Source organism: Pterocles gutturalis, unplaced genomic scaffold, assembly GCF_000699245.1.
Source record: "Pterocles gutturalis isolate BGI_N339 unplaced genomic scaffold, ASM69924v1 Scaffold51722, whole genome shotgun sequence".
Taxonomy (NCBI): Eukaryota; Metazoa; Chordata; class Aves; order Pterocliformes; family Pteroclidae; genus Pterocles; species Pterocles gutturalis.
Genome location: NW_010117462.1, coordinates 1,529 through 14,845, shown reverse-complemented (window position 1 = coordinate 14,845; position 13,317 = coordinate 1,529). Strand labels below are relative to the sequence as shown.

The window sequence follows — 13,317 nt, the reverse complement described above, 5'->3', positions numbered from 1 at the left end:
TTTTGTGCTTCTAAGCAGCTGTCATCCCATTCTGGCAACCTCCCTGGTTCTGAACATTTAATGTAATGTAGAGGTCTGGTATTCATACATGTAGTATATTGTTCATCTTTCTAGATGAGAAAGATTTCATCTTATCCCCCATAGAGGCTGTGAGAAACCATACAAAGAGGACAGTACAAATAATCTTTATCCATTATGATTTATTCTCTACAATACTTCATTAGAGGATAGAGTTCAATTATTTACACTCAGAAGTTATTATATAGGTAGGAGGCAACCAAGTGTAATACAAAGAATTGGTCTGACATCTCTGCACTGAAGGTCAAAAGAGGTCTTCTGCTTTAAGGAAATAAATTAACCAAAAAAACCCAACAAAACATGTAGTTTCCAGAATACAAACAGAAAACAGCACTAATAGTCAGTGAAGATTGCAGATGTTTGTTAATGTTCTATGAAAACAAATTATTCTGTGCAGAGGTTAAAATGAACTCTTAGATTTCCTTACAGATTTTTTTGTTGTTTTTCTGATAAATTGTAGATATGTGATATTTTGACTATAAAACATTCCCAAACTGAAATGGCCTCAGTTGAGATTGACTGCTGAACATTAAGAAAAAAAAATTAAGAACCTCACAGTGGAAACATTCCAACACTGACAGACTCCAGTGATCAAAGACATTCTCCTGTAGCTACTGTAAAACATAGACAATTCATAATTGCAGTGAGATTATTTCTCAGTTGTGGTTGTCATGAGAATAAGCCCTTCTAGACCAAAAGGCACTTGCTTCTAAGGATGAGTTAAATCCACATCAAGCCAGGTAACGGTTGCTTTGAGAAGGAGTAGTTCTAACCTCCTGTTCCAGCCAAGTAACCACAGAGGAATTCTCACATCAGTTGGTCATTGATTTTGGTTGCTTCCATCTTGAGGCAACTCAAAGTACGTTTTGTTTCTAGTTCACCTCTTTCATCCTTATGCATAGCTGCCATGTAATGATCTAGAAATGGGATTATTTCCTGAGACCACTTGTCCTTGTCATACATTTTTCTGAACTAGCTTAACTACTGACACACTTTTCAACTGATTTCGTAGCTGGACCCTTATGGGATTAAAGCTTGAGAGGGCCTATTTTTTAGGCAGCAGACCAGTGTTTCTGATTTACTAGCTTCTCTTCTCACTGCAACAAGACAAGAACACAGTACGTATTTAGAGGCATTTTTGTTTTTTTTTTAAACAGACTGAGTGGGGAAATGGAAGTGGGGAGAGGATAAGGCTTCCCCAGTCCCACACCATCTAGCCCACTTCAGGCTTAAACCAACCAAGTCACTCAATCCTGAAATTCTGTTCTTTAAAAATGACAGCTAACCCTCCCCACCCCGCCCCTTAGTCATCCCCTATTCAAATAAAATGAAATCAAGAAAACACTATACACTGTTGAAGACACAGAACAGGGCAAACATTTGAAAAAGAAACAGTATTGTTGAAAAGCCTGGCACTATATGCCTGCATGACCAGTCTCACTGAGCGTGCTCAGGGGTGAAGTTTTAGCACCATTTTTTTGCTTTTTTTAAACCTTTTAGAAATTAAATTCTAACATAGAACACTTGAACAGTAATGAGTGTAGCCCTATGTATCATATTGTTTGATAGCTGAAAGGTGAATGGTATGTCCAGAGCTGACCTCACCCTCCCCCATCACTACACGGCACCTGGGAGAGTAATTACAAACCACTTGAGTTTGTAACAAGACCGATTTATTCTCAGCAGCAGGAAATAAGGAAACAATCCCTTAATCTTCAGTTGCTTTTTCAACAACATCACAAGAGAAAAGTGGCAATTTATAAGAATGACCCAGTACGGGAGGAAAGCTGGGTCGATATTGCACCGTTATCCAGAACAGGACCCCCTCCTTTCCCTCACGTCTCTCTCCTCCAGCAGAACATTACACCAACATGAAGCCAAACTGCACAATTCTGTTTGCTTCTCCAGGCCCAGAAGGAGCAGCAGCATGCAGTTCTGCGCTTTCTACCAGCCCTGTTCGCTGCCATGCCAGGAGAGAATGTCAGGCTTGAAACACCAGACAATTTTAAAAGCTATCATTACCACACACAAGCAAACTTCAAAGATATATGCAACCAAATAGCCATTACTCTGCTATGCACTTGTACTTCATTTCCTGATCATTGTTGATGCTCCAGAAAATTGGAACACAACCACCCCCCCCAATTATATTTTGAAGTACAGTGACCTCACTGAGAGTGTTATAATTTAGAGTTTATGACATCCCTCAATGACACTCCCTAATAACAACTCGATAGCTTATGTTCCTCTTAGAAGAGAGTATTTCTTGTAATCATCAATGATGGGAGAAGAAATACAGAATGCACAGAAGTTTCACACAGTTTGGGTAATACAGGTTTCCCCACTCATTGCCTCGATGTGGTAATGACTACACCGTGTAAGGTAACAACTTACCAGTTCAACTAAATAGCTCTATTCCACAGGCCTGCTATAAACTGGAATACTCACAGTTCTCAAGACTGATAGTCACACCAGAGAAAGTGGCTGTCCTGTCAAAAGGAAGGTCCCCGAGACTGTTAGCTTAAGTTAAAACAAATTTCAGTCACTAGTCTCACTTGTATGACTAGAGTCAATGCCCTGCAAATCCCTCCCCATCCCGAATGTAATCAGGCTCCATTACAAATGTTTGGACACAGAACTTGGTCATAACAGAGAAGACTGTCCAGGGACACTCAGGTACCTTGTCCTTCCCATATACAGCATGTGCCATTTTGCTCTCTTACTGGTATAACAGCATTCTGTTTCGTAGCAGGCTACATTACAAAGCACTGTCTAAAAACCCAGAAAACTGTAAACCAAGAGGATTTCTGGAGAATCCAACCCACAGTGGGATCTGACAATTAAAGCCTTCTAGGGTTTATTTAAATAATAGATTAATCTGCAATACCATCCAAAGGTTTTTCACATCTTTCAGTGTTTGCTCTCTGTGAAGCTGGGGTGCTATCCAGATGTTCAACCCTCCACAATATCATAAGGTCCACCTGTGATGTGCGGGGACTGCAATCAGCTCTCAGTACACAACAGATACCAGAGGTTAAAAAAAATTAAAAAGAACCTAAAAAATGTTTTATTGGACTCCGTTGCCCAGGCTGCCAGGGGAATGCTCCTACTTGATCTGGGGGGCTTCCATAACGAACAACTCAAGTTTCCGGAGCGTCGGTAACACACAAGAACAGATCAGTCTGAAGTGGCACTTTCACTCCTAGAGGTCTTCTGCACCTCACAACAGTTCGTAGGCATGGAGCCCCAATCTAACTGAACCCCCGTTCGGAGGGAAGGCTGAGATAAGGCTTGGGCCCCTGAAGTTCTGTCATGCTCTCATCCTCCCCCCAGGTCAGCTGGAAGGCAGACTTGGCAACGGAAGCTAGCATCATAAAATGGTGCAGTAGTAGAAGTAACTGGACCAGGAAGAGGAGGCATCTGCCCCAATTATGTCGTAGCCATTGGCAGCAACTGGGGAGTGGGACTGGTCATGCAGCCGTGTGTCAGGAGTAATGATTGTAGAGGGGAGGGGCATGAAGAGTGCCATTCTGGAAACAATGCTGACGGGAAGCCATGTATTCTGCATAACTGATTGTCACCTTCTCACTGCGGTACCTGTGGGAACAGCGTCAGAAAAAATAATGTAAACAGACTATGCAATATGAAGGGATGAGACATAAAAACATTAATCACCTTTTAGCTCACAGACAATAACAACCAAGAGGAACCCACCAACTTCATAAACTACTTTGTTTGCTATTGCCTCATGCCGTAGTCTGAACAACCCATCTAAGCTTGAATGAGCTTCAGTGTCCCAAAGGCTGAGCCCTATTCAAGGCAATCATAGTTAAGGGGACTCCTGAAGTAGCACACAGGAAACAAATGATTAGTTTGTATTCTTCTTATCCACTTGCTGTGGAAATAAAAAAGGGCATGAAGAGTTTGCTGGAAGAAGACTCAGAGACTAAATAACCAGTATTTCACTGTTATTTACTTCTGTGGTTATCTTCATATTTGAAAGGCTAGTGAAAGAAAATGATGAAGAGCTGGGTAAAGGGAGGTTTATTAGAGCATATATATGACTTAGTCCACATTGTACAATCAGAATTCACAAAATGTTAAGTCCCTTCTGAGAGACTGGAGATTTCCAGGTGCTTCTAAAGCATGCTACACAACAGATAACTTCAAAGTGGTCACGAATTGCAGTAAGTCCATGTTACACCAGATTTTCATAAAAACCTTCATCCTATCCTCTCCTGTTAAAAAAAACCCCTACATATCCACCTCATGTCTCCAGAGGTAAGGAACGACCTGATAAATCAGTGTTTCTATACAAAACTAGAATGTCCCAATTTTTACTAACATAAAGGGAGCTGAAACCAATAGGACAGCTGGGGGTATAGAAAAGCAAGCCAATTCTGAAAACCAGCCAAATTTGAGTGTGGTTTCATTTTAAGACAGCTGTCACCTCCAAGTAGCTACACCATCCACAGATGAGCACACTGAGAAAAGGAAGTCCTTTGTAAAGATACTGAAAAATCAACCTTTTTAACTGTCAAAGATTCTGCCTCTCTTGATCCTTCATGTGGATGACAATATTAAAACCACTGGCACTTCTTTTAGAAAATGCTAACTTCAATCCTGAATGGACTGAACATATTGCGCTTCATTCCATATACATTTATGCTTAACATGTGCCATTTAAAATTTTGTGTTTCAGACTACATCTCTCATCTGAAAGAGGCATGAAGACTTATATCAAGCACAAATACTTTAAATTACCCGCAAAACACTATAAAGTAAAATTAAAAGATGACAAATGTATCTACCTTACCTGGTGAGTTTAATCGTTTTCCTAAAATCATTGGTAATCGGAGCCTTAAAGCCACCTTTCCTGAGTAAGGAATCTATGGTCTGGATCTGATCCCAGTCTATTGAAAAACAGAAGCAAGGGAAATGTTTCAATATAAAAATGATGTTTCAGAAAGATAAGAGATGCATTAAAAGGCCTCTAGAAAAGCAAACAACTAAACAGGAAACTTTGAGCTTTAGAAATACCAGTGTTGAACTGGACATACATGGTCTCATGCATGCACACTATCTGCACATGCCAACCCCTTTTAGCTCATATTGGAACTGCTCTATAAAACAGTAATTCCATTTGACCTCTCTTCTTATAAAGGTCCGTGCCTTGCTTCTGTTGCAGGGACCCCAAACTTTTTATCACGTGCCACTCTCAGTTTAGCTCCCTAGGCCTTAAAATAATACTTAGCTCTTTACATAGACAAATTGGGATCAACCTGATGCTCTAGTGATAGCACAGTGCACTGCTATGTGAGAGATCAGAGTTAAAATTCCTACCTTAGTCTTTTGCCCCAGAGCCAGGAGGATGCGACCACTCCACTCTGCTAGGTGGAGGAAAGGAGGCAATATTTTGAGCAGTTACCATGGTGACCGCTACTATATTTGAGTGGGAAGTGTGCTCCAGAGGGGCCCTGTTTCCTGCCCTCATCTGGAGGATGCTACTTTAGCAAGAATGAGGAGGAAAGGGACTCTCCTGTTGGTGCTGTGCAGCCTGCAGTTATCCTAGTTGGTGGGAGAAACATAGAAGAGGAAAGATGCAATGCTGAATGAAGCTGGAAGATCCATACTTTGAGATCCTCTATTTCTTAAGCCCTAAAACATTTTTACACTAAGATACAGCTGTGCACAGATGTGCGATGAGAGAAAGGCCAGATGAAAACCCAGCAGCAGCCGTTATCAGTTGTCAGTTATCCAGATTAAGCCTGGTGGCTCCAAGGCACTACTATGAGGATAGCATTGCAATCCAAACCCAAAATCCATAGATTTATGTTACCCAATTCTGTGACACAATATGTTGACATGTTTGGCTGCCATCTCAAACCCACCTTGTTCCTTAGCAACCTCAGGTAAATACGTGGCTGTGCGTTTCACACCTTTCTCATTGATGAACTCTATTCTGATCCCATGGATCCCAACCTATAGATGGAAATGAATAGCCAAATAAGAGGTGTTTGCTAGCACTGACTCCATGATGGAGTTGTCATTCCCACAACACTGCGTATCTCTCTCTATGGCCAGTTTGGCTTTGCCTGGGTAAGGGCATTCTTCCCCCTCCCTGTCCTTGCCAGGCAGGTCTCACAAGTAGCTCTCTTAGGAGCATAAAGGACCTCTGCCACCTTTCCCAGACGAGCCTAACCAGTCTCCCTGCCACCTCTCCTGAAGTAAGTCTTGTCAGAAGTCTCATGGTTTTCTGTCTCTTATGTTGGGCAAGAAAGACAAGCTCTCTACGCAAGAATCATGCCTAAAATAACCCAGGCACAACATCTATTTAATCCTTCCTGAACTAAATAAGGTTCCAAGTACAAGGTCCTGAAAATGATCAATACCTTCAGTCTTAAGTACTTTTATTCACAGTTTCTATTCATGGCATCAAAATACTTCCCAGGTTTTTATGTAGGTATTTACAACCATCTGCTATTGGGCCAAATCCATAAAACACTTTCATGTCTTTTTTATTCCCATTCAGATCTCCTCCCAACCAAAAGCATACTCCTAGCCTGCCCTCTTCCTCCCTTCTATTTTTACAGCCCCATTTCTTCTTTTCCCAGTTTCAATACCCATACACCCCTGAAACGAAGGAGACACATCACCATGTACTAACCCGAACCCGAACGGAACGAGAGAGTGATGCAGAGTTCCAAATGCACCTGTTCTCACCTCCCAGTCCAGGTAGTCACTGGCATCCTCAAAGTTAGTGAGGAGGGAGACAGAGCAGAAGAGTTTGGGCAGCTCCTCGCGGGTCAGGGGGGGAAATCGGCTGTCCTTAAGTGCACTAAATGGGAAGAGAAGATATATTGCCTAATAGAAGCACCAAATTAAAGGTCAGATGCTCAGTTACTCCCTTTTTGATGATGCCTCCGTGAAACATGTTCTTCTTTGCTACTGCAGAGAAAGCAATTTGCATCTCTTCCTAATCTAATGAACTGTAATACGCAAATACTAGTGCAAGGTTCCTGATGCTGTCCTCCAGTTACTGTAGTTGCAGAGTAATTACGTGCTACGTAAGATGTCAAAACTGTTAGTATGCAAAACAGATTTGACATTAGCCTTAAAATGTGAACGAAACATGCAAAGATGTTCCACTAAATCCTGATACCTCACCGCATCATACATTTCTCAAGTTTATTTTATTGTGAAGCATATTAAATTGAACGGTGTTGATCTTAATCAATATCTTAATTGATCAATATCTTAACCTGGAATCCTTATAGATCTTCAGCAAATTAAACTCATTTCAGATTTAATTTTCAACATAATTACCTGGTTAATGTGTATTCCCTGAGTCCTGAGTGAAGATTCATGGCTGAAAAGGTCCCAATGCAGCCACGCAGCCGCTTGTCTCGCCCCGTCTTCCACGTCACAAAAAGTGGACTGAAACAGCAAAAAAGAGAAATACTCCAGCCTCTAGAGATATTTGGTTGCTAGGGGAAGACCAACAAGGTGTAAAAAAGCATGTATACATGCACTTGCTCTCTCTTCCTCTAATAAACCCCAATAGACATGTTTTCTCACCTGCTATCTAGCAACAACAAAAACCCACACACCCCCAAATGCAAAACCCAACATCTCCCCCACCTTTTGGGCACACTCCTTTCTCACCGCCAGTACTCTGTAAGCTCTCCACCACCTCCTTCCTGCCCAGACTCTGCGCTGTCTTCTAATGAGTGATATGGTTGTTTGACCCCGCTGGTCACCTCTGTGAGTAATGGCCTCACTTAGTAGCATCCACTAGTTTACATGACAACCCACATCAAAATTAACAGAGGTGAAGCAAGTAAGATTACTTATTCATGGTGCCATCGAACCTGAAAGATCCCCAAGCATTCCACAAATCATCTATAATTCAGGTTTGCAATAAAAGCTTTTTTTTTTTTTTTCCTAAAGGTTAAAAAGCAAGCCTAGGGTTTTTTTTCCCTGTTATTTCGATGAGGATCTGACTTCTGGGTCCATCCCTAGTGCTCAAACAGTTTATGTTCACATCTTTTGCTTACCTTACATTTGATTTGTATTTACACAGATTCTCTCCTGTTGAACGCATATCTAAATTACTATATTGTTCCTACTCAAACATCACATGGATTTCCATTTTCCTGTCTACTACCATGAATTTACAGGTGTAACAGTAGATTCTCAGATTCAGCAGGCTCATTTCAATCTGTTAAACTGTAAGCTATGATTAAGCCTCAAAAACCAAGAAGTTCAGAACAACAGTATTCAGAAGAGCTCTGAGAAGAGGTAAAGCAGGTAAAGATGACTGTGAATATTAAATACAAAAAGTTCACTTCTAGAGAAGTGAAATTGCAAACAGCTGTAGAGAGAAACACTAAAGAAAGGACAGTGGTGGCTGGAGGTCTATAAGAACATCTGAACAACTGGAAAATTTCACAAGGCAACTGATGCTGATCTAATGATAAAAACAGGATGAACGATCTTACTTTTTCAGATTACAGAGTACTTAATACAACATGTGGTCAAGCATAAATGAGAAAGTTAGTCATTAGTGATTCCAAACATCAGTCTGTAAATTTCTATTGAACTTTAAAACATAAGTAATATTATAGAAAACATGCAGCATTAAGAAAGTAATTTTCTGAGATTAAACAATCATTTACAGGAGTTCTAAAACATGAAGACAGAGTAACTGATTCTACAACAGACCTCAGACACTTACTTTCCTCAAACTCTTGAAGCTCTTGTAAGCAATATATCTTTGCAGCAAACATTACAAAGAATACTAAGAGATTCTGTTCAGACAACAAAACCAGCATGGAGTGTAGATGATTTCTGAAATACAGGCAACAGAGCTTCTTATGTTTAAGTACTCAGAACACAATTTAAAATGTAGTGATAAAGCAATGCCTAGTGATGTTCCTCAGATCAACAATGGAATTAAAAAACACTGTCACAGCATAAATCCATCATTCAGGATCTAGTTACCAGCTGTGACCAGCAGCAGAAGTACTACCCAAAATAGCAAATAGCCTCTAAGTGATAATTGTGAAGTACTTTGCCCACAGAAGAAGCAGAAACATTGTTCCGCAACCATTGGCCACCTTATGGCTGCTTGACCAAGACAGATGATTTACTGTTCTAATTTTCCAACAACAGCTCAAGGCACTTTCAGGATATCATTCCTCCACATTTTCATCTAGCTACCGAATGTTGAAACAGAAAACAGAAATGGAGTGTAAGAAAAGACATTAGAAAGCTTACCAAAAAAAAGATACTAAACTTACAAAGGAGATTTCTGAGAAACATTGCTGTCACAAGCTCAGTGGAAATTTAACTTAATCTAATTAAAGTTTTGAAACCATTACTTAGCCCATGTGACACCCCAAACAGAAAAAGGAACAGAGAAAATGAAAAGCATCAGTAACAGAATACAAATCTAAGTAAGTTCCTTCTCTTCTTCGATTCAAATTACACGTTCACATTTCCAATTCACCTCTTTCCCCTTCCAAAAAAAAAAAAAGTTTCCACTGAGCTGTGACACAGCTTCCTGCGTCTCTAATAGAAGAGATATTAACAGAAAGGACAAGATAATTACATTCAGAAGGCTGTCATATTTTAAAATATCTTAAAGCACATTTTAAACAATTTTTGACTGTGGTCACATCAACTGAGGCACTAAAAAAAGATTTTTTTTTTAATACAAGTATATAAAATTTCACTATTATAAAGTTTTTTACTGCAGAAAAGATAGTTTCTTGTATCTGAAGAATAAATTCAGTTAGCAAATAGCAGGTCCAGCTGACACTACATCAATTGTTTTCCCTGAAAAGTGTATTTCCCAGACATACTGAGAAAAGTCACGACAATCTTTTGCCCACATTCACCGAAAAGCACTTAAAAACGTCTTGCTGTCATATCCAGAGGAGATGATGGCAACCATCTCTCCCCCAGTCACAACATCCTACTTAGGAGTTCGCTAGGCTGAGGAGAGGGGAAATTCAGCAACTAAAATCTAACTTCTCCAATTGCAACTACAAAGGGAATTTTAAAGTAGCAAAATACAGCTTGTTCAAATCAGAATTTAGCTTGTACTGGGAAAAATCTGTTACACTACCGATTTCATGATGCAAATGTCTTATTATTTGTCTTGCAGGGCAACTAGAAACTTGCATGGTCTAGTTTTAGTACCAGTTTGTAATACCTACTATTAAAAAAAAAAAAACAAAACAAAGACTGAAGTACAAAATTGGAAGAAGCAACCAATTAACTACATGTGTGCCATACAGGTTCAAAATTACCTGATTAGCAAAGGGGATATTTTCTTCATTGGCCAAGTTAATTCCAACATGAGCCTTGTACCTTTTATGCTATTTCCATGTTTATGCAGAAGCCTGACCTTCACGAGTACTTCTATCTTTACATCAGAGTTCAGCACCAATTTAAAAGATCTGTTATCAGAGAAACAGGTCGGGACAAACCTGTGCATCTTTCTGTTCCTTCCGTCAACAGTCTCTTTTCTGTCTCTCCAGAAAGACTTCTGGTATACACCTTTGCTTTGTTCAAAGATCTCTTTTATAGACATTAATTATGTTACAAAGACAACAATGCAAATTATTTATGTATTTTCACTTTGCTTACTCTTCTATTTTTGTAGCATTTGGCTTAAAGTTCATTACATTAGTGTCACAAGTGTGACAGATCATCCCTGGGTGCTGCTCTACAAGAGAGCAAACCCCATGCTTTTCCCTGGGGTGCATACAACTGGCTCTAAGCAGCAACACCATAAATGCTGAAACACAAGAAAATTCAGGTAAGCATTTGCCCAGAGAGGAAGAAAAGAGCTGGTTTTGCTTTGGAATGCTGATCTAAAAGACTTAAATTATCAGCACAGAAGTGCCCAACTAATGACTTTTAACTTTTCAAATTTGGGCAGAAAATTCCAACAGCTGAGATTCCTGAAAGAAGGCCCTTTTTGAAACTAGTCAACTGAAACAGCAACAAAATCCAGCTAGAAATCTCCTTTAATGCCAAAATAACAAATCTGTATAAAACAATCTCTCTTATTGACTTAAGAGCAGAACAACTGCAAAAATATCCCTTTGCATGTCAAGTGGAAAAGTAAACAGACTAATGTATCAGTTTCTAAAAGGAACCTACTTAGATTAGGTATGAAAAACAATAACAGAAATATTTCAGTTTGGAGAGTCCCTGGAACTATTCTACGTTCCAGTCCAGAGTATTTCTCCATTCACTTGTATTTACAATACTAAACAGCTTAGTCTGCGGTAGCAGCCAGAAGATGTATCCATAGTCCTGCTTGGAGAATAACTGCTCGGAAGTGCAACCTACGTCGAAACTGGCACCCAATAAGGTGCAGAGACATTCAATACACAAAAAAAGTCCTTGACCTGTTTAAGCCATTGTTCCTGTACATCAATTTAAAATTAATTAACTTAAATCAAGGATGTCAATAACTTTTTATTTTGTATATTGCTCTGGAGGTGGCCCCTGGAGGAGTGTCGAAAGGTGTATCTGTCAATGGTCTTTCCCACAGAACTCTTCCACCAAACACTTTAACAACATTAACATTTTCACACCTACACATTCAACCTTCAGATAAACATTAGCTAAATCTCACCAAAGCAAAATACCTTCATAAATCCTTCGCCTTGCTTCTTCTTATACCCACCCCCTTTCATCTTAACCCTGGTTTCGTCCATTAATTCTCCATTTCTCCCTACACAGCCCAACTAGCGCTATCTCTGCAGCACAGTTTTTCAGTTCCACAACTGGCAAATTTTTAGCTCCCCTCCCCGCTAAACCCATTAGCTTGGACAACTGAACACCCTCACGAGAGTCCTTGTCCAGTTCTTACCAGCTCAGCACTTGTTTCAGGATGAGCCGGGAACTTGTTTCAACTTCTTACTTTATTGCCTTTCCATTTGCTTCGCAGAAGGAAGTCTCTCCCCTTGTCCCTTCACCAAGTTAGTGCCTGACATTCGAAGCAGGATCCTCTTCAAATTAATGACATTATTTTACTGTTTTCTGAAAATTCTAATTTCAGTTTCACTCATTCTTTCAGTACAATTTTACAGGAAGCACAGTACAGTTAAATTTTTGCAGAGAATTCTATTTATACAGAAGGGAGCCAACTTTAGCAGAAGGTTATCATGAAGTGGGTTTGCACTCCTCAATAAAGTATGCAACGTCTCATGCAACACATCAGACTGTGAGCTGAAGGAGCGCCACACTTCCTCATATTTTGCCTAGCTCTCTTTCTGTAGAGCCAAGCATGTTCCCACTTGAAGGCCACTCTTTAAAGCTCCACTCATCTCCACCAACAAACATAACAGAACGTTTTTACTCTTTTGCCCATTTATAGTGCATCATTTTTTGTTTCTGGTAGACAAAGCAAGCAGCAAAACACCCCCCTTCCTCCCTGCATACCAGTTTTCCCATTCCCCAGAGGAAACCATTCACCCCTTCCCAACCAAACCACAGCTCTGGATGCCGGTTTCTCAGCTTTCCTCCCGCACAAGGATTTACTCACTAGGGGTCATTGGTAAATCGAGGAAGTCGTGGCTGAGGGAAACCATAGAGATGACAGTAGAGTACATCAAAGCAGTAGCAGCACATCTCCGCTGTCACCACCAGGTTCTTGGTGCTGTTGGCAGTTCCATTGGGCCGAGTGAGAGGGCTCAGAGCTCCTGAAGTGGGATTCATTCGAGTAATTGGGGAATTGCCTGGGCCCAAAGTCAAGTCAGATACGTTCTCCCTTCCATTATTCCCATCGGTATGCTGGTGGTTCTGAAGAGGACCTGAACTGGAGCCTGGTACAGTTGTGGCCTGATTCCCATGACTGTGCGTTCCACTCCCAGACAATTTGGGCTTCTTTACCCCACAACAGCCAGCTGCCAGCTTGGGCTCAAGGGGAGGAACACAACGTCTTTTTCCCATCCTGCTTCAAAACTTGCTGCCTGGAGCACTGCAGAACCCTGGCGAAAGAAGGGGTGGGGGAAAAAAAAGCAATACACAAAACAGTTACAGGTGGAAAACCAACAGCTGCTTCCTTGCTTCTGCTAAGGTGTCAGAGACATTTGCTTTTGCAACAAAAAGAGGAAGAAAACCCTTGCAATGTGCAACTAAGTACAGAACTAAAGCCAGTTCAGCAAGCAGAATGGGTATTTCAACACATAAATTGAAAGACTGTGTACATAACAT

General features: G+C 40.5%; 1 protein-coding gene across 1 annotated transcript; it reads right to left on the bottom strand.

The window, feature by feature from the left end:
* Positions 1–3,140: 3,140 nt before the first annotated feature.
* AMMECR1L (AMMECR1-like) lies at positions 3,141–13,091 on the bottom strand. Its single transcript, XM_010075782.1, has 6 exons — positions 12,647–13,091; positions 7,405–7,515; positions 6,802–6,916; positions 5,970–6,060; positions 4,895–4,991; positions 3,141–3,675 (listed from the first exon to the last, which is right to left on the bottom strand). Exons 1-6 carry the CDS (start codon positions 13,051–13,053, stop codon positions 3,564–3,566), a joined length of 933 nt encoding a protein of 310 aa, XP_010074084.1. The 5' UTR covers positions 13,054–13,091; the 3' UTR covers positions 3,141–3,563.
* Positions 13,092–13,317: the final 226 nt, after the last annotated feature.

What these genes read in the sequence shown, in the direction of transcription:
- AMMECR1L (XM_010075782.1), bottom strand. Translation starts at nt 13,053, where the DNA reads ATGGGAAAAAGACGTTGTGTTCCTCCCCTTGAGCCCAAGCTGGCAGCT. An exon ending in AGGGAATACACATTAACCAG is followed by an intron (nt 6,917 to 7,404) that starts GTAATTATGTTG and finishes CTTCCCATTTAG; the next exon opens with TGCACTTAAGGACAGCCGAT. An exon ending in GTGACTACCTGGACTGGGAG is followed by an intron (nt 6,061 to 6,801) that starts GTGAGAACAGGT and finishes TTCCATCTATAG; the next exon opens with GTTGGGATCCATGGGATCAG.